Source organism: Amblyomma maculatum, chromosome 10 (genome assembly GCF_055883805.1).
Source record: "Amblyomma maculatum isolate TAMU_Amacu chromosome 10, ASM5588380v1, whole genome shotgun sequence".
Taxonomy (NCBI): domain Eukaryota; kingdom Metazoa; phylum Arthropoda; class Arachnida; order Ixodida; family Ixodidae; genus Amblyomma; species Amblyomma maculatum.
In genome coordinates, this window is record NC_139353.1 from 31,153,995 (window position 1) to 31,178,654 (window position 24,660).

A 24,660-nucleotide genomic window follows, 5' to 3' on the forward strand; every position below is an offset into this window, starting at 1 on the left:
AAAACAAAATACAAAATGAGCAAAAATGCTTGCCCTGGAACATACTCCTACGAGTGCTTTATTTTTGGTGAAGGCTATACTACATATTGAACACTTATACCACCAGTCATAGCAAGGTTGGTGCACCATAGAAACATTATTTGGGTGCTTATTCAAAAGTGTAGTGTTGTCGAGTCCGCACTGCCTTGCCTTGCGTGACAAGGCAATTCTTAGTATTTCGCATGCTTACAGTTAGCTTCTCCCAGGCGTCAGCCACTGTGCCAGTGCTGTTAGTGTTAACATTGATGATGACCCGCCTGAACCATACCTCTTTTCAGCCAAACCGAATAAATTCACTTTGACCATATATTTCTGATATTGAGAGCTGTCTAGACTTTCTTATCGCGCCGGCTATGAAAGCCTAAAAGAGAGGGAGGATCCTAATAGAGTTCTGTTTCTTTTTCCTTCGAAAGTGTGGCCTGTTATGTCCTTGTTAAAGAAAGCAACAAGGAGACTGCTAATGCTAAAAATAGTCTTATCTCTCGAGCTCCAGCGGCTCGTATTCGAAGACTAAATGCTCCAGCCATTACGCACATTAAGGTGTAGGACAATGTGTAGACTGTTGTCTCTACATAGCATTCAGATCTTAGTCTTTTCATAATTTTAATCCGGACAAACACGAGAAAATCGCAGATACCTTTTAATACAATCGAGGTGTTGATAAATTATACATAATTGTTTCTAAACTACTAAATGTCGCGCGTTGCGTTTCGTAAAAATCAAGGAGTGGCTGAGAAAATTGTCAGCAAGTATACCAGGACTGTTGACTGAGTTTCCGTGCTGTTTTTCACTGAAGGTCAAACAACAGCGTTCAGAAATAGCGGGAAGCGTTAGCTACTAGGAGGGCCTGAAAGATTCCTCTTAACGTGAGAACTTTAAAGGCTCCATTCTCCAGAAGGTCAGGCGTCAACGTTGAGGGCGGAAAATTACAAGCATGACTCTTGCAGGCAGTAGTTGTCGGCTTGATTTGCTGGGCACTGTGCGGCCGCCACGCTGCATGTCGTCACTAGACCGCATAATACGACCCATTTGATCGTGGGGTTGCCAGCTGGACAGCTATTTCAAAATGAAAGGGTGAGATGGGAATGCAGGCACGTTTGCACGGCGTGGTCAACTCTGAGGCTTACATCTATGCCGGGTGACCTTGCCATAATGCTGTAGCTTACTACTGTACGATAGTGCAAAACGCATGTACGGTAACCAGTATCACCAAGGGGATCCGGAAAACGAGAGCCGTTAACAGCATCGCATCATATAATGATCTCATTAATTTTCGAAACTTTCATACCACTATGGGGCCTAAACGTACAGGCTAACAGAGAAAGAGAGAGAGACCCTTTAATGAAAAGCACAGAATTTTGCCAGCGTTTAGATCTCGCTGGCATGGAACTCTGCGTAGGAAGGGGAAACCGGGAGAGAAAGATTGAAAAAGAATGAAAAGGAGAATAGTAGAATTGAAGCGGGAGATAAAATGCGGTCATTAAATACGTGTTAGGGTCCTTCGTGGAGTAATAATATAAAATGAAACGATGAAATGCATGATCCGACAAATGTGATTATAGAGTTGACAGCTTGAAAATGCCTGAGGTGAATTTAGAATTTGTCAAGGAGTCCAATGTCTTTCAAATACGTAAATAAAAGGTTTATTGCGAGTCTCTGTTGCCTAGGGCAGGCTAAGGGACCTAAAACAATGTTCATTGTAAAGGCACTGGGGAGAGCTTTTCCATGCTATGTTCATTGTACGCACGCTCATCAGCGTACGCAGGGCACTCAAGCAGGATATGTTCCACAGTTTCAATTGAGCCACAGTTGTCACAATGAGGACTGCTCATTTCCCCCAAACGGTAGCCCAAGCCATTTGCATATGCACAGTTCAGGCGAAGCCGGTGGTAAAGAGTTTCTAGTTGGCGAGAAAATTTCAGAAGGAAACTTGATCTTAGATGTGGGTCAATTCAGTAAATAAATTGGTAGTGATGTGTCGGCAAGCTCCAAAGTCGATACTTTGTTCCGGAAGCAATGTTTTTAGCCAGTTGGGATGCATCAGATTTCGCGGAGAAGGTTCGAATGTATATTTGATGTTGGTGGCCTTTACGAGCCGCTTCATCTGCTATTTTCGTTGGCTTTAGTGCCACAGTGAGCTGGTATCCACTGAAATGTTATGCAGTGGCCTGCGGCAATAGCCAAATTATGTAGATATCCGATGTCAAGGAAAACAGGATGATGATTGGTCTTCTTCAGCATGTTATTCAGGATTTGCAGAGATGCTCTGGAATCAGTGAAGATAGTCCATCGTCCGGGAGTTTGGCGCAGGATATAGGAAAGAGCTTCTGCTATGGAGCTCAGCTGTCGTAGATGATGTCTGCCGCTACAGCCAGTAAGACAGGACATGGTTTGTTGAGGGTACAGGCTAACAGTGATTCAAAGCAGGGCGGCGAGAGATAGCAAAGTGATATGTGTAACGCTGACACTAACAGAATAGACTAAATAGCGGCCGATTTAGCGTGATAAAATGGGAATTAAGAACGTTAGCACCGCAGTTTCACTTCAGTGTCTGTTTCGGTTGCTAACAAATATCCGTAATCTACCACAAATACGAAAGAACATCCTACATAGATGTGAAGCCTAGCTTTAACTAAGCCGTAAGAACGTCACTACGTGGCCTATAAGAGTAGCGTCTATAAATCGGTATCTGATGGTCCCAGCAGGTTTGATTCCCGTTCCAATATGGCATCTGCTGCGAATTCGGCCATGACATGTGGTCCCGGGACTTCGCACAAACTGCTGACCGATCACTGCCAGGCAACGTCAGCTGGCAACTATGTGGGCGACGGATAGCAAGCAGACAGAACTTAAACGGATTCCACCACCGCTATAAAGCTCGCAACGCCTTGTTCTTGGTCGGCACATGCATGATTGTTCTTGATTTTTGTGGCGCTGAAGAAACACCACAGGAAGAAAGACACGAAAGGACAGAAGCGCAACTTCCAATTTTAATGCTCATTAAAGTTGGAAGTTGCGCTTCTGTCATTTTGTGTCTTTCTTCCTATGGTGTTTTTTCAGCGCTATAAAAATCAAGACCATGTACCAACTAACCCGCCAAAAACTCCTTCTGCATGCATGATTGAGGACACAAATGTTCGTATCGTATGTCCTGGAAAATTATTAGGTAAGAAACTTCACTAGACTGGGTCCAGGTCGCTGACTTGAGGTGGTGACCCGGACGAGGGCCTAGCAACAAATGCTCTCTTTCTTAACTATGGGTCAGGTCTGTATTAAATGCCCTATTAAAACATGTCTGTTGCATTAGTTAAAAGATACAACTTAGTTAGGTGCGTGCAAACGACTGGCACCCCAAGCGGCACTCGGTAGTTTCTTTTTTGAAGGTTGCTTGGCTTGGCTTACGACTTGTGGCTGTCGTGTTTTGGTTTCGGTTTCGCAACAATATCTGTAGCCATTATTAACGTTCATCTTTCAAACGCGCAAAAAGCGGTTGCCTGCTTTTTTGTTTTTACAGTAATTTTTGCGCAACGAATGTCTCGTCATTCGTCATGTGTCATGATTCATGACAAAGAAATTCGGGGCCAACGCAGTGTGTTGCTAATCCTGTGGCTTGTGTGAGATATACGCCAACATGTAGGGTTGTTTGCGTTCTAGTATATGCAATGCTCCTTGTCATAGCAAACACCACGTCTTGCTTTGTCTTTTCTCACCCCTAAATGCAGAAGCGCTTTTATGCGGTGTGCGACGGTAGAACCTACTCTTGCGTTGGCTTTCTGGTGCCATGCAGCTGGAACCTCATGGGAGGGTTCCGCGCGCGGAAGTGCTGTTCTTTTTCGTGTCAAAAAAGTTCCTAAGTTAGACCCATATTTAACCATTTTAGGCCGTTTAAATAATGCAATAGCGTTAAAGGCCTCGTTCTCCGGAAATCCAGCTTAGGTGTTGAGATTGTGAGTGAAAAATCTCAGCCATGCTTCTAGTAGGTGGTGGCCGGAGCTACCGACTTGCGCTTCTTCTTTGAGATGGGAGCGATGTAAAAATGTACACACCAGGAACATTGAATCATGACCCTGATATGCTAGCCCTACACCACGCAAGAACGCTCGTAGGGCATGGTTAAAGCGGGACTTTGCATCGCTGTCGGGTGTCCTTGTAAATAAAGTTAATTGCTTACGACTGTATTCTGCCGAGCACGTGTGAGGCAATAAGGCACGAAATAAATGAAACGTGCTAAGCGAGTGGCAAAGTGCTTGTATGCGTCCGAGAATCCCGAAGAGGAGCCGGCGAATGGGGGACAATAACGCACTGTTGCGTCATACCTTTAAAAGCGGAGCTTAAGTGTCTCCCTCAATTTTGTTTTTCTGCGCAGCATTTTGAAAATAATTTAGGTTCTTAAAACTTCTTGAAACCCCATAAGCAACACCTTTTCATCAAACTCCCGCCGGGGTGGCACAGTGTTTACGGAGCTCGACTACTGTTCCTAAGGACGCGGGATTGAATCCCGGCCTCGGCGGCCGCTTTTCGCTGGAGAGGAAAAGCAAGGTACCCTTGTGCTGTGCGATGTCAGTGCACTTTAAAGAACCCCATATGGTCGAAATCTGCGGAGTCCTCCACTGCGGCGCTACTCATAGCCTTAGTCGCTTTGGGACGCTAAACCCCACAAACCAAACCTGACCTTTTCATCCAAATTTTACTCTTGAAGATCACTGAAGCAGCACAAATCCACTGTATGCAACATCCATGTGCGTTAACCCGAATCCTCTCCACAAATATGTATGAAAAAACTTCAATTTCGCGTCCTTGTGGCGTTATGTGCGCCAGTCAACCTATTTCCGGCGGGATAACTACCTTATCTCAGCAGCACAGCCAATGACCGGTCTTAGCGTGCTGTTTTTATGAACCTCTTTTTCTGTCTCCAAAGATTTAACACGGGCGCATGCCATCGCAGGGTCTGGGCGACGCCATGGTGGTCATCGTATCCGCGGCCGATGCCCGCTGCCCGTGCAAACACTTCTGCTTGGCCCGCACCATGTCGCCGGCAACTTTCAAATGTGCCTGCCCAGTGGGATACAGACTGGGCCGGGACGGTTCGACATGCCACGGTGAGTGCTGGTCCTTCAGCGGGTCCCTCACTCAACATCCCCCCAGGACCTTTACCGCACGCTGATCAACTTTCAGTAGTGCGCTCAGGATATGACCTCTGAACACAGGACAAGCACAAGGCGTTAAGTAGTCTTTCTTAGAAGCTTGAGCCCAGGGGGTCTGCTTCTAAGCCGTACAATGGCGTTGCTCTAGCTTTCTGGAATTCCTCCCCACTATGGATGGCAGCATACAAATATCTTACCTTCAGGAGATCGGGAATACTGTCAGTGCACTACGAGCCACGCGCTGTGGCTCAGAGGCAACTCTCCAAGCTCTAAGCTTCTTACAAAGACTGTACATTCTGTAGGTGGTTTCACTGGGAGATCATTCATTCGGAGGCTACCACCCTGGGAACAATTTTTTCTTGCTTATGGAAAAGCTCTGATTGTTCAATAGCTGAATAGCAACTTTATGCAGCTGCTGTTGTCCAGGCAACGTCAAGTACTGTAGGAGGGCGCTGCAGTTGCACAGCGAATAATTAAACAGATTAAATTGGGGAAAAATGTTTGTCTCGTTTCAACCAACTACACAAAGCTAGGTGACAGAAGAGCAAGACTTCTACAACTGCACTTTTGCACGATATTATAATTTTATCCAAAATCATCTGCATTCGTTCACCCAACAGCGCATGATACTTGATTATATACTAGCGGAGAAGGAAGCGAGCTTAGACTATCGTATTAAGGCTATAGGTGCATTAAATTACTCCAAGCAGATATTGTATTTAAAAATTGCTTAAGGTATGTTCGTGGGGGCATGCGATTGGTGGACATACCTGACATTAAGAAACAAATCAGAAACCAATAGTCTTTAAAAATTAACTGCTATTCTTCTAGTTTTTAGCTGCCGAGTGCAAGAATATATTTCAAAGTACACACACCAGCATCGAAAGGGAGCGCCTACTATTTAAAGATTCCAAATTGGCAGCCTAGCTCGCTATATCAAACGTGGCGAACTATCTTCGACCCTTCTAGAGCTTGACGTACCTTCTTTGCTTAGTCAACCAATCACGTCACTACATGTAATGCTTTTGTAGAAATAGCGTCAACCTCTATGAAATAATACGCACAGACTGCGTGTAAATTCACTAATATAATCTGACGCCACTTCATCAATATACGACAAGGAAAAGCCAACCTGACGAATTTTCATAAGAGCGCACATTATTGGGCGAGATATTATTTAGGGTAATGAAACAGCGCAAGACAGGCCAGGGAAACAAGAGCACAAAGACTGCACTCCTGCTCTTGTGCACCTCTTGCCCATGTTTTTTTTTTTCTTTCTGCGCAGCGTCGTTGCTTTGAAAAGCTTCTTTTTTACATTGCGTATCTCGAAACACAGTGTTAATTTCGACATTTTAAAAACACAGCTCACCTTGAATGCTACTCTTTAACTTTGCATTGAAATTGTGCGCCCGAAGACCAAACTCTAGGGAACTTTTTAGTTAGCTTTAGATCATTGCGATTTACCTTGGTAATAACGTACACCTTGCAGTACAATCAACCTTAATAGACCGCAGCGAAGCACGTTGAAAGGATTTTTAATGAAAATATCAGCATGATATAATTATGACAGCATGTGATGATGTCGCAATCTAATACGGGGTTTGCTCTGCAGTCTATGAAGGCGCTGAAAGTCGAGATAAAGTAAATAAGGAGACGATGTACAAACATCAACAGTAAATCAACAAAGAAAAGGGTGCACATGAATACGCAGACGAGAAATACAAATGATAAGGGTAGCGAAAAACTACGAAAACATCTAGCTGCAAGCTCGTGCACTAATAATGAGTCCTCAGGACACCTGACCACACATTTGAAAGCAGTGCCCAATGAAAAGTGGGCAGTGATTCGTGATGCTCGTCATAACCTTGAAAAACGAATCCATAACCAGGAGCCACGTGGCTCCTGGTTATGAATTCGTTCCTTTTTAGCACCGGATCTTTTTTAGAATCCTTTTTAGCACCGGATCTTTTTTAGAATCCTTTTTAGCACCGGATCTTTTTTAGAATCCTTTTTAGCACCGGATCTTTTTTAGAATCCTTTTTAGCACCGGATCTTTTTTAGAATCCTTTTTAGCACCGGATCTTTTTTAGAATCCTTTTTAGCACCGGATCTTTTTTAGAATCCTTTTTAGCACCGGATCTTTTTTAGAATCCTTTTTAGCACCGGATGAAATGTACATTTCATCCGGTGCTAAAAAGGATTTGCGTGAATGTTGAGTGATGTCCTACGTCAGCCGCACATCTAGTGATGCTCCACCCTCCCCTCCTCAAATTAATCTCAACCCATCACCTCTGTCTGCCCATCTATCAGCGGCATTTGCATCTACTCCCATGTGGTGGCAACAATACCGCGATGTGACCCTGTTGCATTAACGGTTTGTTGTAGAATATGAAAGCAGTTTTAAGAAACTGCCTGGGATATCAGCCACGTTTCGCAGTCGTAAATGCAACGTGTAGATCTTATATATAGACGATAATTGTGAAAAACTGTGACAGCAGCCGTGAAGTGTCTCGCCCACTGAAGTCTCCCTGTATACGGTCCCTGTATAGTACGCAAAAAATGGAAGCTGTTTATACTCTGCTCTGTAACACACTGAAATTGGTAAGAGCAGCCGCCGTGCTGGTGGTTATCTTTCGCTATTGCTTGAGACATACGTTGAATAAGTGCTGGAGACTTTATGGCGGCCTGGAGTACTACAACGATCCCAGCGGGTGCTTGTTCACGGGACCTTGAATCTGTGACAATGACATGATCGTATGTAAGTATTCTAGGCTGTTAATATGTCTTGGACGACTTCGCACAACAATTTTCAAAAATAATATTAAAGCAATAGCAAAAAAAAAAAAGAAACATTATCTTACGGCAGAGACGATAGTCATACTACCCCCCCCCCCCCCCCCCCTCCCATTCTAACCTGTACTGCTAACTGAAACGTTCTTCCGGGCCAACCTGTTATGATTTTCTATTATTTCGTTAATCCCATTCCAGGCGCGAAGGGCATCGCCTAGCTGCCTAAGAAACTGACAGAGTTATCCGTAGGACCTGTTCATAACAGAAAAAGCATGACTAGGGAATTCATTAAAATCTATTATGATGCTGTTTGCATGGGGGAAATTGCTAGCTTTTCTTTCTCTAGAGAAACGCATAAATTTAACTCTGCTTTTGTGTGCGTCTCTGTGTTGCAGCTGCATCCGGTGACGCGAGGACCAACGGCGAGTACAAGTTGCCCACTCACCACCTGGTCGTCATCATTCTCTGCATCCTGGTCACCGTGGCCGTTATCCTCTTCTTTGTCGTCGGATGTGAGTACATTGACACATTATTCTATTCTTTCATCACCAGGAACATGATCGCTTAGTCGGGAGACGTCTTCTGGAGTATGGATTGTGGCTTGATAGCTCTATTGTGTGCATGGAAGACAAGAGAAAGCCGACAAAAACTTATAGGAGGCAAGTTATAACACGAAACACTATCGCCTGCACAGAAAACAACTCTCTTATCTTTCTGACAGTAAAAGTTCATCTGACCTAAAGCGTAAGGCGAACAATGAAAACCTTCATTCCATATTCTTACAAACTAAACCAATTGAAATAAGTTGAATTGTTTTTTCTCTTTACAAAGAAAGGCATTGCCCCTTAACATCGCGGGGAGAGTACAAATTCCTAGCTGAGTCCTAATTTTGGCAGATGTATCGGCCACGGCAATAACATCACTGACGCTACTAATAAAAAACCCTCCCAATCCCTTGTTTCGCTTTTAGATTCAGGAGCTTTGGTTCCTTGGCCTGCATTATCAATTTTAAGCTCATCTGTTCTTTTTTTTTTCTTAGTTTGTCATTATGTGTGTTTACTACCACAAACCAGCTGGCGCTCTCTCTAAGCGCGAAGAATAGGTGCTGCGAGCGATGGTGTTCTAGGCTTGTTGAAGCTAAGCTGTTTGCTCTGCGCAGTCCCCCGGTGCCCCGGTTCGCGTAAGAAACTCCCTTCTTCGCTGAGCCCGGAGCCTCTCGGCGGCAACAACCCGGAGGTGCAGCTGAGCAGGCTTCGCCAGGCCACCGGCATGGTGACCGAGTTTAACCCTAACTACGAGTTCGGAGGCTCCACGTGCACGCTGCAAGACCTCACCGACATCCCCAGGGAGAGCCTCACACTCGTCAAAGCGCTGGGACAGGGAGCCTTCGGAGAAGTCTACCAGGTACGATACGCATCGCGCGATTTGTTTCTCGCTGTATCTTTTTTCGTAACATGTCACAATTTCAAAAAATGGAAGTCCGACTGTATTTTTACTAATGACATTTATACTGTTCAGATTGTTTCATTCCAAAACGCTATTTGTAGGAAAAAGAAGTAGAATCACGAGACCAGCCACTTGTGGGATATGAATAATAGATTACTATATTCTTTATGATCGCATGTCGTGCTGGTTATGTAACCTAATCTAAATGGAATTTATTAGTCACAAAATGTCACTTTGATGTTTGCTTTTTCGTAATACTTAATCCTGCATTTGTTCATGCAACCTGAGGCTTATCGCCGACACGTCACTCCCGCAGGGCTTTCTTCTGCCCACCACAAATCCGCCCACTTCTCCGACTTCCGGCGAGGCTGGTCAGGTTCCGCCCTCTCCCGTGGCAGAGGTGCCCGTGGCCGTCAAGACTCTGCCGGAGCTCTCCTCACCGGAGTCGGAGAAGGACTTCGTCACAGAGGCCTGCATCATGAGGTATAGCGGTGCTATAAATGCCTGCAAAGTGTGAACAGTGTCGTAATTGCAACCAATCCGAATGAGAGCTTTTTTTAGTTTCATAGGAGCAAATAGAAAAGAAAAACAAGCTTGGCTGAAAATTTGATGGACACGCATATCATCTGAAAAAGAGTTAGTTGAATGAAGTTTTCATTTTCACTTCAGTGAACTTCTGTGAAACCTTGCGTCGAATCTCCTTTGTATTTAACGCAAGCGTGTTTTAGTGGAAACACATTTGGCTGCATACTGCCAGCTTTGAGTTCATCGAACATAATGGAGACAATTAACGCATCACTCCTTGGTCAGAATGCTTTGTTTCGAAAAATATGTAGCACTTTTAATCCGGGAAATTTTTGGCACCGCAGTATCGAAGCGAGCGTAGCCAGCGAATATTGCGGTATCCATGTTTTCGCTCGCTAAGCTATAGGCTTCAATATCGGTGTGTCTATGGCACGACTACGCAGATGGCTTGTATCTTGAACAGTTAAATCTATTGGTTAGCGCTCTTGACTAAATCTCAGTCTCAAATATTAGTAAGAAAAGAACCTGTTTTCTAAAGAAAATTACATGACAAATTAAACAAAAGAGAGGTTATTGCATCCGTACTATTTAAAAGCGTTAGCCGACCGACAAGAATCAGAAGACGTACAGTCGTGAGCAAAAGTGGTATACAACAATCAGCCGGTGGCTGAGCTCGAGAAAACTGCATCCCAACTATATCTAGCAACAGCTATCTAACATCTAGACAATGGTGGCGGTGCCCCACCTTATCCACATGCATGTGCCGATATCGCTGTTCTTTACGCTGTCAGTAGATGACATTTAGATGCAGTTTTTCCGAGGCCTGTCACTGGCTGAGTGTTGTATACCACATTTGCTCACGACTGTACGTTAATGTACAGAGTGGTAGACGAACTCGGCCATATCGGGAAATAGAGAAGGCAAGAGTTCCACTGAAAAGAGTACTCCATTATTTCGAAAGTGTCAAGTACACAGTAATGCACACAATAAATAAGTGGTACGTTTAGTTTGATGTATTAAGCATTCTTGGAAAACAACGCTTAAAGTTTACTTCAAAGTGAAAATGTGAGGCTGAATGTTGATTCAAATTCAGCGAACTTCTAGTTTAGCGCACATTTTCTCCGGGTCGGAAAAATAAATTCAGGTGCTTTCTCACTGCTGTTGTAAACTTGCGAAAATGCCTTATGATATTATTGGGTAATATTTTGAGGCAAGGTCGTTTTTCAAGCTTCCACGGGCAGAACACTGCGCTAGTCATAGCACTTTGTCAAACGCGACTAAGCGAAATTTAGCACGTTTGCCTTTAGGTATAAACAGAAACTGAATAAGCATGTTCGAAGTTCTGTGGGAAACAAACACCCTCTGGCTAAACGAAGAAGTTTACAGGATGGTTGTGAGGCCGGGCCGGGATGTATGAGACGCATGCAGCAACTCTGGAGAAAAATAACGTCAGAACGATGGAAGCGACTGGAATGGCATTGCTTAGAGGCACGTCTAAAGTGAACAGGAAGGATCAGTTTCAGAATCGTCTTATACCACGTGCAGTTAGACTATAAAGCATAGGAGCAAAGGTACAGGAGTTAAGGTTATGTCGATTTAAGTAGTGCCGTGAAGAGGAATCACGAATATTTCAGATGAAAAATGCCAGACATGATCATAAAAGCGAGTAGGACACAAGAATGACGAAAGAGGCGATTTATATTTATTTCTAATGCTGTCGCTTCTTTCCGGGATTTTTACAGCAGAAGCGTCACAAAAATACATACTCGGGTATACCATCGCGTCTTAAGTTTGAAGCCTGGCAAAACGACATAGAGAACTCGTGTAAATAGAATTTGGAGCAAGCAATGTCTGCTAATACACCTGAGGACAGGAAAATGTGGAGGCCAGTCATGAGAAACAGCGACCCCCATTTTCAAAAAGCGAAATGGCTAGGAACAAGTATAGACACAACGAGCTGCACACCTGAAGGCGCATGTGTGTATTTAGCCGAGGAAACTCAGCTCGTTGAGGACATCGTCATTCCCGAATTCTCGCTGAACATGTAAGTGTCCCTACAAGTGAGACAGCCACAGCTGTTGTGAACACCCTTTCCCAATTCCCAATATATAATAACAGACCATGAGTTGTGTGCTTAGTCACTCCTCACCCAGACGTAAGCATTAAACTATGTACCATTGTTTCTTTTGATACACTGTAACCCCTCCCCCTCACACAATGTTCCATGTTTGGAACCTGTGAGGTATTTGTATAAATAAATAAATTAAGAAGCTTTAATATCTTTTCGATTGTCGTTGAGTGGTTCAAGGTTAACCCTATACACCTTACAAAGAACATCCAGACGTATGCAGGCGCTTCAGTGCGAACCTAATAGAACCAAAACATCGTATTGTATGTCGTTCACTAAAATCCCCACAATGGCAAAACATTTACAACATGAGTTGGTGATCTAAAGTGCGCCCTGTTGTAACGTAGTTTTCGTTCTGTTTACAGGCGCGCCTTTCAGGGATGATTAGTGCTGCATTGCTAAGAATAAAAAACTGCGCCTAAAATTTGGGCGAAAAAAAAACAACAACTCACAAGTGAAATGTTCAAAACGTTTTAGGAAACGTAGCGCAAAGAAGACAAGGACAAAATGAAGGATACACACACAAGCGCTCGTGTGTGTATCCCTCATTTTGTCCTTGCCTTCTTTGCGCTACGTCTCCTAAAATGCAAATGCACCAACTCGCCCAATTCAGCATTCTTGTGCGTTCAAAACTTCCCTCAAGCTGTGTTCTCGCATCCTATTCCGTCGAATTTTGTTTTCTTCTCCCCTTACTGCACAGTTTGTCCGACACAAGGTGACCAATAAGCCACCTCTCGCATATGCATGCCATTTTTTTAATGTGTATTCTGACAATGCTCGACGTGAGAACGACTTTAAGCTAACCACCACCGTTCATGCGCTGATTGAGAGACAAACATGCGTCATCGACTTAGTGCCGAGGCTTCTTGTGTCGGAAAACAAAATGCTTTTCAGTGTCTCAGTTTAATACTCCCCCCCCCCCCCTCCCCTCCTCCTTGTCTCTCTTGCTTCTGCACAGCAAATTCAACCACCCAAACATCGTGAAGTTCATCGGCGTCTGCTTCGAGAAGATGCCCCGCTTCATCGTGCTCGAACTGCTCCCCGGCGGAGACCTGAAATCCTTCCTCAGGGAGTCGCGGCCCAAACCGGTGAGAATGCTTGGCCTGGTCGTACTGCTGAAAGAGAGCCTCATTTATTTTCCACTAGATGCTACTGAAATCGTGCGCGCCAACTATTTAGTGGGTATGCCACTTCCAAACGTGCTGAAAAATGTCAATGAACGAAGCACGTTATCCTGTCTTTCACCCGTTCACTCTCCTGTCGCCCAGCTTCCCGTATACTCGCATTTTGCTCACATCCAAGCTTTGCTGGTTGACAAAAAAGCATTGGCGTTTTATTGAGAAAGCAATACTGCTAGCACTTCGAGCCTTTGGCGTGTCGTGGCGCCTCCATACATGACCTTTCACGTGACCGTGTGACGTCACGCCAGACCGAGAGACGGGGCCCCAGCTCGCGCCATCGGATGGTGGCGGCGAGTCCATACACGGCGCTGTGTCGCAGCCGAGAGAGGGTGCTCGCTGTTTGTGACGTCACGCTAGGAGGATAAATGGGGCTGTGGCTCGGCTCCTCGCAGCAGTCGGGGCGCATCCGCCGAGCAAGGCGCAGCCAAGGGTATTGCTTTCGCAATCTTCCAAGCTTAACCAAGCTAAGCCTTCAGCCAACTTTTTTTCAGGCGTAAATGTTACCATCAAGGTCTTTTGTAGAAGCTCCGTTAAAAGAATCGCAAGAAGAAAGTAGCGCACACTTAACAAATGCCCCATGGTATTTCGTACAGCAGAATAATTTTGGGGTGACACGGGAGAGCATGCGAGTTTGCTTTGCAGCACTGGCTGTTAGTACGAAATATCTACGTGATACCTATGTGTCGTCGTCATCATCGTTACGGCAGTAGTAGTGGTAGTGACATAATTATTAGTCCGAAAGCTTCCGTGCAAAACCAGGCATGACTAAAATAAGGGAGTAGGTTTGGTTTGGTTTGTGGGGTTGGACGTCCCAAAGAAACTCAGGCTATAAGAGACGCCATAGTGGAGGACTCCGGAAATTTCGACCACATGGGGTTCTTTAACGTGCACTGACATCGCACAGCACACGGATGCCTTGCTTTTCGCCACCAACGAAAAACGGCCGCCGAGGCCGGGATTCGATCCCGCATCTTTTGGGAGCAGTAGTCGAGCGCCGTAACCACTGCGCCATCCCGGCGGGGTAGAAGGGAGCAGGGTAGGTATTTCGCAGGAAGTGGCAGTTCACGAAGGTGAGAACACGTGACCGTCCAAGTAGAACGTGTCCCTTGGGCCTTGCTGCTCGCGGTAACTTTGCCAGAACATATGCACAGGCACTGGCGTTGTGCAAGACCTAGAAAGGTTTGGATAGCGACTCGAATGTTCTCCTATTCGGATATGCGAAGGAAACAAAGTCCCACCTATTTGAAATTAATCGAATCTGTTTTTAACTTTTCGAATACCTTTATAATGTCGAGAAATGGTTCGAATGAGGCTCGAAATGTATCTTCAACGGATCTTCCAAAACGAAGAGCCCAAACCAACGCCGTGCATCACCCTGCCGGGATCAGTAGGCGTGGATTGAAGAGTTCTCCCACGTGATGCATTCGTTTGGCAGCTTTAATAATGCCCATATATAGAGTCTGAGGTTGAACAGCGTCGAAGGAGCGGGAAACTGCCATAAGTCCTACCTTGAGGTCCGACGTCAGAGCTCATGGCTCATACGTGTACTATAGCTGGCATTCTCGTTCATATCTTAAGATGCGACTCCTGTTTATGCTCTCCCGTCATCAATAGCGAAATAAACGTTTCCTAATAGTGTAACCGGATGGTCGATGGTCATGGAGAAATAGAGCGGTGTCGGCTTGTAACCATTTGATGGAATTGGATCTGCGGTCTTTCAAGTGGTACAGCGTTAACTCCATAGGCTATAGTCACTTTTGGTGCTTCAACATTTCGCATGTTTTCTAGGTTTGTGCAAATATTCACAGAGTATTTGTACAAATCTTCAGTTCGTATCTGATTCGGGTTAGTTCTACCGCTATTGAATTCGGTTTCTAGCTGCACTATTTCGATCCGATTAGAAAAGTTTCACACAGCCTCAACAGCGACTGTTCTCGGGAAAGGCGTGTTCATGTTCGTACCGATCGTTTTTGTTTTCTTCAGCCGAGTCAGGTTGGTTGGTTGGTTTGTGGGGTTTAACGTCCCAAAGCAACTCAGGCTATGAGAGACGCCGTAGTGGAGGACTCCGGAAATTTCGACCACCTGGGGTTCTTTAACGTGCACTGACATCGCACAGCACACGGGCGCCTTGCTTTTCGCCACCATCGAAAAGCGGCCGCCGAGGCCGGGATTCGATCCCGCGTCCTTGGGAACAGTAGTCGAGCGCCGTAACCACTGCGCCACCCCGGCGGGGTTCAGCCGAGTCAGATTCGGGGAACAAATTCAATTTTTTCCTCTTTTTCTACTATGTTCCAAAGTCGTGTACTGTGCGATGTCAGTGCATGTTACAGAACCCGTGGTGGTCGGAATTTCTGGAGCGCTTCACAACGGCGTTCCTCACAACCTGAAATGTTTTGAGATGTTAAACCCTATAAACCATAAACCATAAACATGCGCCTTTGAAAGCTGCACGCAATATAATCGTGATTGTCCCAGGACACTTCTCAGTTATGATTATTCGTAAGCATCCACCAAGAAGAAAACGCACAGGGTGTATAGAATTTAATTTACAACTTTCGTGTTATTTATCACTAACGGTACTTTATCTTCTGCTGTAAAGAACGCCATAGGAAAAAAAAAACACAGCAGGCGATCGATCTGTCGCTCACATACCACAGAACTCATTGACTGTCGCATCGCTTTCGTTGTTCGATTCTTACAGAATGTCCCACCTAGTCTCACAATGACGGACCTCCTGAAGCTAGCCATCGACGTGGCGAAAGGTTGTCAGTACCTGGAGGACAAGCATTTCATCCACAGGTGGGGACTCTAGCCGCGGGTTCTTTCGTGAACAGAAAAAAAAAAAAGAAATGGCTCAGTTAATATTCGTGTTCGTGTTTGAGCATGAATGTGTCCGTTCTATCTTTCATGTAGTCTCTAACATATTTGCGCTGTTCTATTATCATACCCTTTCAAGTCTTCTTGAAGCACCAGTTACAACATGCTCATGTCAGTTACACTACCGATACGCCTAAAGGCGCCTGTTGCACTAGCCCCTATAACTATCACACGCTCGAGTAGTTTTTACGGAGTTTTCAGTAGCTAAACCACAATTTTCTAAGGATATTATGGCTCACTTTTGCTATGTGAATATTATTGTGTGGGGCTGCTAGTCTCACGGGTGAGGCGATTCACAATTCGAGGTAATTACGAAAATAAATACTCAAAGCGCATCCACTTAAGACGTGTAGAAGTACTCGAACAGACTTTCCATCATGCAAAAGCTCGATGAAATATATACTGCATGCTTTGTTAGCTAATAGTTTAAAACAAAGTGGAAGTGCAGGCTTCCGTATTATCTAAGATAATCGAGAAATCAGAAATGCGTGGCAAAATCAATCATTTTGATTCAATGCGGATAGAGCGGAACACAAGAGATCGGGGAGAAAAACTGACTATTTTTTACAATTTTTCTTTTTAATAGAGACATAGCCGCACGCAACTGCTTGCTCACAACCAAGGGACCAGGGAGGGTGGTCAAAATCGCCGACTTTGGCATGGCCAGAGACATCTATCGGTGAGATGTGCACCTGTACATTGTCGCTTTTCCCGAACGGAACGCTCTTTATTTTTTGTTTGTAGATATGTTCTTATTGTGCTGCTTCTCAAAATTGCTACAACCTAAACTTTGCACGCGCTATTAGGTATCTAAAAGTGATAAAAAACTCTTTTGTGGGCATACCCAGTCGAAAAAAACTGCAGAACTGTGTCAAAAATACGACAAAATATCCTGTAGTTCTGTCGTAACCATCAGACTTTTCTGTAGTTCTGTAGTACTTTTCTGTAGTTCTGTAGTTTTTCTGTAGTATATTTCTGTTGTCTGTAGTTCTGTAGCACTTTTCTGTTGTAACTACAGAAATTTCTGATGTTACGACAGAATGTTCTGTTGTCACAACCGGTTTCCCATCAAAACCCGCACAGAAATTTCTGTAGTTCTGTAGTACTTTTCTGTAGTTCTGTAGTTTTTCTGTAGTATATTTCTGTTGTCTGTAGTTCTGTAGCACTTTTCTGTTGTAACTACAGAAATTTCTGATGTTACGACAGAATGTTCTGTTGTCACAACCGGTTTCCCGTCAAAACCCGCACAGAAATTCTGTCGTACCATCAGAAAATTTTCTGTAGTTTTTTCCGACTGGGTAGTAGCTCTTTTTAAGCATCCACGAAGTAAATCCACCCTTTCAGTGGCAGGAGCTGGTAAAATAGCTTGATATGAGAGTTGTTTCCGGCATAAACGAGCACCGTTGGTAGCATGACGTCAGTACTCGCGGCTATAGAAAAATAACTGGCATATTACACAATACACCCGTAATTATGTCGAATGCAAACAACCTAAGAATTTGCAGCTGCTTTTTAAGGGCACAAAGCCATTGAAGCAGAACAAAAACAGCTGCCTCCTGAAAGTGGTTTTTGTAATGGCCACCCACTGCGTACATCACCTGACGTCACTGCAAATGTACAATTATATTCGCAGAGACTCCGGGCATAGTGAACTGTCAATTTGAACCTAATTTCTAGTTGAGGAAAGCAAAGGCAAAAACCTTGGCAAACCCCCGCAAAGCATTAAAGGGATACAAACTATAAGCTTCTTTTCTCATAGGTATAGCTATAGGTGTAGGTATAGGTATAGGTATATTGTAAGGTATAAGCATAGGTATAGGTATAGGTATAGTTAGAGGTATAGTTATAGGTATTGGTATAAGTATAGGTATTGGTATTAGTATAGGTATAGGTATATGTATAGAGATAGTATCGGCAGCACAAGGAGGAGAGTCTGCGAGGAGTCTTAAGTACGCTAATCTTAACTGCAATCAGCACTGGGGATAACTGCAACACTGGGTGCAGCACTGGGCATACACCCTAAGCCACTCCCCCATTGTTCCGAATACACAATCAGTCAATTTATCCGCGCAGGCCGCAAACGCTTAAAACCTGCACGACAGATTGTCTTCAAACACTTGCCGCCACATATTCACTGGGAGTGCTGTACGTTGGTTTTAAATGGCCGTTTTTTTCATCAAAGTGTGTTAAAACGCGAATTGAACGCGCGTGTCACAGCCCTATCTGCCAAAAATGTGTCCTTTTTGTTGTTTTTTTTTACTGCATGCTGCATGGACGTGTTATAGCATTGTCCTGCTCTTCCTATGTGCTGCAGAATCTTCCTTCCGATTTGGAGTCCAGGCTTTCACCGACTATAGCTTTGTCGGCTTCAGAAAAATCAAACGTGGTACACCACACTTTCCAAATTCCTGCTGTAGTTTTAGATGATCACCGCTTTGCAGAGTGTGGTGCCAGCCGCGCGAGGTAAAATTATCTCTCCACATTTTTTTTTTTTTTCTGAGCTTCACTAAGTCCCGTTGACCGGCGCAATTCCCACAGGGCGGACTACTACCGGAAAGGAGGCAAGGCGATGCTTCCGGTCAAGTGGATGCCGCCCGAGGCCTTCCTGGACGGCATGTTCACCAGCAAGACGGACGTCTGGTCCTTCGGCGTGCTGCTGTGGGAGGTCATGTCCATGGGATACATGCCGTACCCGGGCCGAGGCAACCAGGAGGTCATGCAGCTGGTAAGGTTGCTTAACCAATACACATATTACATGATGATTTTATTAAAAACGTACTCAACAGAGAGAGTGCTGCTATTGGCCCTGCTCCTGATGCTTGAAGAGAAAGCTTGAATATGACTAGACAGTTATTATGAAGCATTATGAGACCCGTCGCCCGCTGCGATAAGCAAACCAGCACAAGCCTCCGTAGTCATTGTCCTTTGCTGATGACATGAGCGCTAAAAGCGGGGTTTAGGATCAGCTGCTTACCGGCTCTAGACATTTATCTAGCTAGAAGAGCCTTGTAGTAACATAAATGGTGAAGAAAAGCGGTGAGGATGACCAACCATTTACTAGCGTATCTGCAAGGGCTTTATTTGGCTGCAACGTATTTTGGACTTCTTGTTTTCTCTGTTGTGAAAGGAAATAACATTACTAAAAAAGCTTACAGAGATGAACTTTACCTATCTTCAACTCTCAATTTGTAACTAAAAATTAATGGTTGATTTCACAATAAAGTACATACCACTTCATGTTTGTCACCTTCCTTTCTGTCAGGTAATATCTGAAAGCAGGGTATTCTTCTATGAAAGAGGCAACTGAAAGTTATATTCAGTTTTGTACAGGTACCCTTCATTACATTCCTTGCAAATGTAAAGTTTCTGCTGCCAGATGCTACGCAGTAGCAGCATTTATTACCGCTTCTGTGTGCCAAGAACTCAAAACTCTCATGACAACTTATTCCCCTTGCCATGCCGAGTTTTGTATCTAACATTATGAATCTCACATATTCATAACTACTAATTTCAGAAGTCATTACAGCTTTCTTCGACGTACATAGGGAGCAAGCCTTTCAAATGAGTTCAATTCAGTTTCAAATGAGGCACCAACTTCATCTTGTATTGACGAAAAATTGGTATGTTCACAATGTTTCATTTTCGTTTCAACAAGTGGACTTGTCTTCGCCCAGACGAAGACAAGTCCACTTGCCGAAACGTTGGCTCAATTTCATTTTGTTTTGACGAAAAATTGATATATTGTTGTGGGACATTGCTTATTACCCAAACTTTTTTTTATGTGTCTCTAAAAAGTCAGTCTTCTCAAACTACTCACTTTAGTTACCTCCCCAACTTTCTTCTGCGTTCATTGGAGTTGTGTCCTAACACTGCATGTCAGTCTATTCAGGCTGCCTAACATTGTGAACAAGGTGTCATGGAGGGTGCCCCACCAGTACCATCAGGCATTGACACCCTCGTTTCTGTCTCCTCAAAGGTGACGTCAGGCGGCCGCCTGGAACCACCTGCCAACTGCCCGGGGCCAGTGTACCACGTGATGACGCAGTGCTGGCACGCGACACCCGAGGAGAGACCCTCATTCGGAACCATCCTGGAGAGGCTGGGCTACTGTATCCAGGACCCGGACGTGGTCAGCGCACCCCTGCCGGTGTTTCATCGGCCGCCCTCCATGGAGAGGGACGCCACCGTCATGAGGCCGCCCAACGCCGACAATGTATGCCTTCAGGTAGGTAGCAGACCCTTCTTTCTACACTCAGCTGCCCTGGATTTATTCGCTATAAGAACAATTTCGCTCGAAGCGAACGATACCGAACCACTTCACCGTACTGTTTACAGCACAAAGGCGATTCAGACTGGCGTTCTATCCGCGGACCCGAGCCCTCTTCCATTAAACAGCGAGCGTCGCTCAACATGAAACAAGCACACAGCCTCCCCTTAATTGAAGCTAGCGCCACTTAAGCCAACTAGGGATGGAGTGATACAGCTCACCGCCCCAAATGTACCAACACATTTAATAGATAACAACAACAGAACAGAACATATAAGGCAGAGGTGTACTGCTCGTGTAACATTACCAGTGTGTCCTCAGGCACAAGACCTGCTCCATAGCGTCCCTGTAGAGGCCTATAGTGAAAGTTTTTTCTCTCCTCCTCCTCACGTCAATGATTACAATGCGTTGATTACTGTTCAGAGGAAAAAATGGTTAAATGGTAGCGTTACATAGTCATGACAAGCCGATTAATGCTATTTGCAAATACCAATTGCAAATGAGGTTTTAAAAGTCATCGTGCACTACCGCTATAACTGGTAGTTTGTACACGACGTTACGTGTCAGCTGTAAATCGACTTAACGACGCTCCACCTTCTATCCTCGAACTTACTCAGATATAACTTTTTTTTTTTTTTTTTTTTTCAGTACGGATGAGCTTCTCTTAAAGTGAGAATTTGTAAGTCAGAAGCTGCCCTTCCTTGTGAGTTTGTACAGCTTCTCGCCTGCTACCACTGTAACAGGATCGCAAGCCCTTAATCTAATACTTCACAGGTGGAGTTTAAACAGTTCGTGCGCCATATACGTGCAACTCAGAATACGTAATTTATTCACGCCCAAACCAGATGTGCATTAGTTTGTACAGCAATGCTAACAGTGGAGGCAGAAAAGGATGCTGAAGCCAACGTATTCGTGTCGTCTTCTATAAGAACTCCCAAATGTATATTTTGATTGTAATAATTTCGATTGCAGCTTCATTGCATTTTATTTATCCTAAATGTAAGGCTACTGCACTTCAACAGACTCTGTTCTTCGCGTCTGTCCACCACCGCCGCTGATGTCATCATCATCAGCCTGACTATATACCCACTGCAGGGCGAAGGGCTCTCCCATAATTCTCAAGACTAATATGGGAGGTTGCGGCCAATTACTGCACCAGGGTGGCCAACTCCTGTTCTGGTGGGGGAGTGCGTTGTCGGAGGTGTTCACCGGCACCAGGTCGCACCGCAGACCTGTTTATGCAATTCCATCGACACGCGGTGTATCACTGCATAACTCAAGGCTACAACTCGCGCAGGTCTACCGGTCCGAGAGGTCCGAGGTCCAGTCTCCGGGCTCAGAGGACTACCTGATACCGATGCCGTCTTCAAATTACTCGCTGAGCACCGAAAGAACCGAGCTCCAGTCGGCATCTTCGTCTCTCGATTCCATGGACAAGCTGCTCGGCAGCGCCGGAGGCGGAGTTGGCGGAAACGACAACCAAGGCAGCGGCTCCACGCACGAAAAGCAGGCCACCTGGGAGACCAGTTTCACCACGACGCCGCCAGACGAGCTGCCCATCAGAGCTCCATTAAAACAGCCCTACACCAACGTTGCACTCAACTGTTAGTGGCGCCTTTCTGAAGGACCAGTGTGATACAAGGAAAGCAGGGCTGGCGGAAGTCTCTGAGACTTCATTTGCAACGTCGAGGGGGCATACGCGATACACGTCTCCATGCCGATGCTGCCACAATTGTCAGGGGTTAAGTGAAGTCTGTGGCGCAGCTCTGTGTATGACTGCGGCCTCGATCAGAGCTGGGGGCACGTTCTTTTAAGTGCGGTTTGTATAGACAGTGGACGTGTACACTTAATCTCCACATGATGTTATCGGCCAAGTGCCAAAGCTAACGCGATTGTGGCCGATACGCATGCTTTCATCCTCCAAGCTTTAGTGAAACTGCTTGGTGACGTTGCCTGCTAAGAATTTCATACAGAGGGAATGGCTGATGCGAAGGTTATTCTTTGCGAGGGTTTGTTTCAGATATTGCGGAGCTTGAAGAAGCGTCCGAGCACTGTCTAAATAGCATTTGGATACTGTTGTGAGTTGGCGGGGATCAGGTGCTGTCATTCCAATGACATGTCATGGGTGTTTATCAATGCTTTGAAAACCAAGCGCTCTTATTCGAAGTACCGAATGTCTCAGAGTGTTAGCATTGTTCATTTGGAGAGGAAGAGCTACGCTGACAGACATGGTGCTCGCTTTAGTTGTTTAAGAGTTTGAAGTTTGAAAAAAAAAAAAAAAAAAGAAAGAAAGAAGCTGCCGAGCTCAAAGCGAGGTTTCAGTTTCATAGGTGGTGTTTCGTGTCACCAGTGTCATGAAAAGATCACTTTGAAGAGCCGTTCCACTTGTGCTTAAGGGTTTACTAAGCTAGACACAAACAGAAGTTATGTGAGCGCATATGACGTAAAAGAAACGCTCGTATTTTCTCTCTAAATGCGGGCCAAATGTACATCAAAGTCGCATCGACGGAGCCACGCGCAATGTCCTTTAACAATTACACGGTCAATGTTCATCGGTGTACATACCTTTGTGTAGGGTCCCCGATACCTCCCTTGTGATTGAGTGAGCTTCGGTTTCTCTACGAACGATGTGTCTCTTCGAGAGTGCTCACTCGCAGTGTACGAACGCCGGTCGCCATCACGCGGTCACTTCAGCGATGAAATGAAAGATGTCATGATGCCTGCTTTTCAAGAATGCCGGAAGGCGCCAGTGTGCCATTGAGACGCGCAGTTGTGTGAAGACAACCTCCCGATATACCGTTTCAAAGGCCGCGAAGGTTCATGGTAGCTTTTATGCGTGCTAGCCGCATATAGTGTGCTGTGTCCAGTGGCACACCCACTTGGGAGCTCGCTGTGGCAGCTGGGACACCGCTGGTGTTGCTTTAGTCCCATTCCCTGTGAACACGTTCCCGCGAAGACGCACGTTGAGGTCAAAACAATGATTCTCATCGGCGGTCCTTGGGATAAAATCCCATCACTTTGAGCCTAAAGAACTTTGTAGTCAACTGCTCGAATGTGATCCCGAAATCACCGCTGAATTTTCCCATGAAATGCTAGTTTTGGGATGGCGCAGCTGTATGGGTGAGCAAACAAGGTTTTCGGAAAAAAATACGACGGCATGGTGACTACTTAAACATATACTTTGACTGCCGGTGGCACATATTTAATTTCATTCCGCCGTGAGTCAAGTGTTCCGTCCTTAGCCGCACAGGCCGGCTGTTTCTGTTCAGACACGGAACGCTCTCATTGCCAGCTTTGGTTGCTGCTGAAGTGGTCGTGTTCCTTTGCACGAGACGCGTCTTTTGATCTCAGGGTTTGCTACTCCACGCTTTAATTTCTTCTCGTAAGCGTACTCAGAGTTACTGCTTAACAAGACGTACCACCGTGACACGACAGTATTGAGCTGAATGCCAAATGTCAGCGATCCTGGTAAAGATCTAAGTAAGAGTTGAGAGATTTAGCACACCGTGATCCGCGATCCGCTACCGTGATCCGCCACCGCGCGTTCCACTGCGCATGTCCAGATCAATTTGATGCCGATAGATGGCGCCACATGCTGGATGTCGTCACATAGACCTGCCGCTTTGGAACCAATCAGCTTGTACGCCCCGCCCACGAGCGGTAGAGGGTCACGGTGGCGGATCGCGGATCACGGTATGCTAAACCTCTCTAGTGTTGAATTGCTCTACGGAGCTTCCGTTGGAGAGAAAACGTTCGTCTTACACGACTCGCAAAATTGCGATTTTGAACTGATTGTCCAGTGTAGTACCCTAGCTCACAACACACTCGTTCATCTTGTCCTCCACGACTGAAGAAGATGGAGACAGCCAGTCGTTTTCGTTTTTTACGTTATATCTTTACAAGTACTAGTCAGCTGTTACTGTGCTAGCCAGTTGATGGCAAAAGTGAAAGTCCATAGTACCTGATGTTTAACTCACGTGCGTTGAGGAAGTTTTACAATAATACTAGTCACTTGTGGCGGAAACTACCGTGGTCGAACCTCATGTGCGTATCGGTGACGTCATTTTACCTGTAGGCTTAGCATAACAGCCATTAGGCGAGCTGTTCATTCCCATTTTATTTTTAGTTTTGTTGTTGAGCTGTTCTGGTACTCGTTGTGTTTTATACGCTGTTACACAGGGAAGTCACAGCAAAGACGCCAAGAATGCAAGCCAGGTGAAGGCACTATTCGGAATTCAGCAAGCGAAGGCTTGTTTATTATCC

At 45.2% G+C, this 24,660-nt stretch overlaps 1 protein-coding gene across 1 annotated transcript in view; it reads left to right on the forward strand.

The window, feature by feature from the left end:
- Alk (Anaplastic lymphoma kinase) overlaps positions 1 to 22,313 on the forward strand; it is a 110,867-nt gene extending 88,554 nt beyond the window's left edge. Inside the window, exons 17-26 of the mRNA XM_084581245.1 lie at positions 4,985 to 5,138; positions 8,369 to 8,485; positions 9,133 to 9,377; positions 9,736 to 9,902; positions 13,031 to 13,160; positions 15,955 to 16,052; positions 16,717 to 16,809; positions 18,669 to 18,855; positions 20,107 to 20,355; positions 21,695 to 22,313. Of these exons, the coding sequence (XP_084437371.1) occupies positions 4,985 to 5,138; positions 8,369 to 8,485; positions 9,133 to 9,377; positions 9,736 to 9,902; positions 13,031 to 13,160; positions 15,955 to 16,052; positions 16,717 to 16,809; positions 18,669 to 18,855; positions 20,107 to 20,355; positions 21,695 to 22,006 (1,752 nt within the window). The 3' untranslated portion in view covers positions 22,007 to 22,313. The remainder of the gene's footprint in view (positions 1 to 4,984; positions 5,139 to 8,368; positions 8,486 to 9,132; positions 9,378 to 9,735; positions 9,903 to 13,030; positions 13,161 to 15,954; positions 16,053 to 16,716; positions 16,810 to 18,668; positions 18,856 to 20,106; positions 20,356 to 21,694) is intronic.
- The last annotated feature ends 2,347 nt before the right edge of the window (positions 22,314 to 24,660 follow it).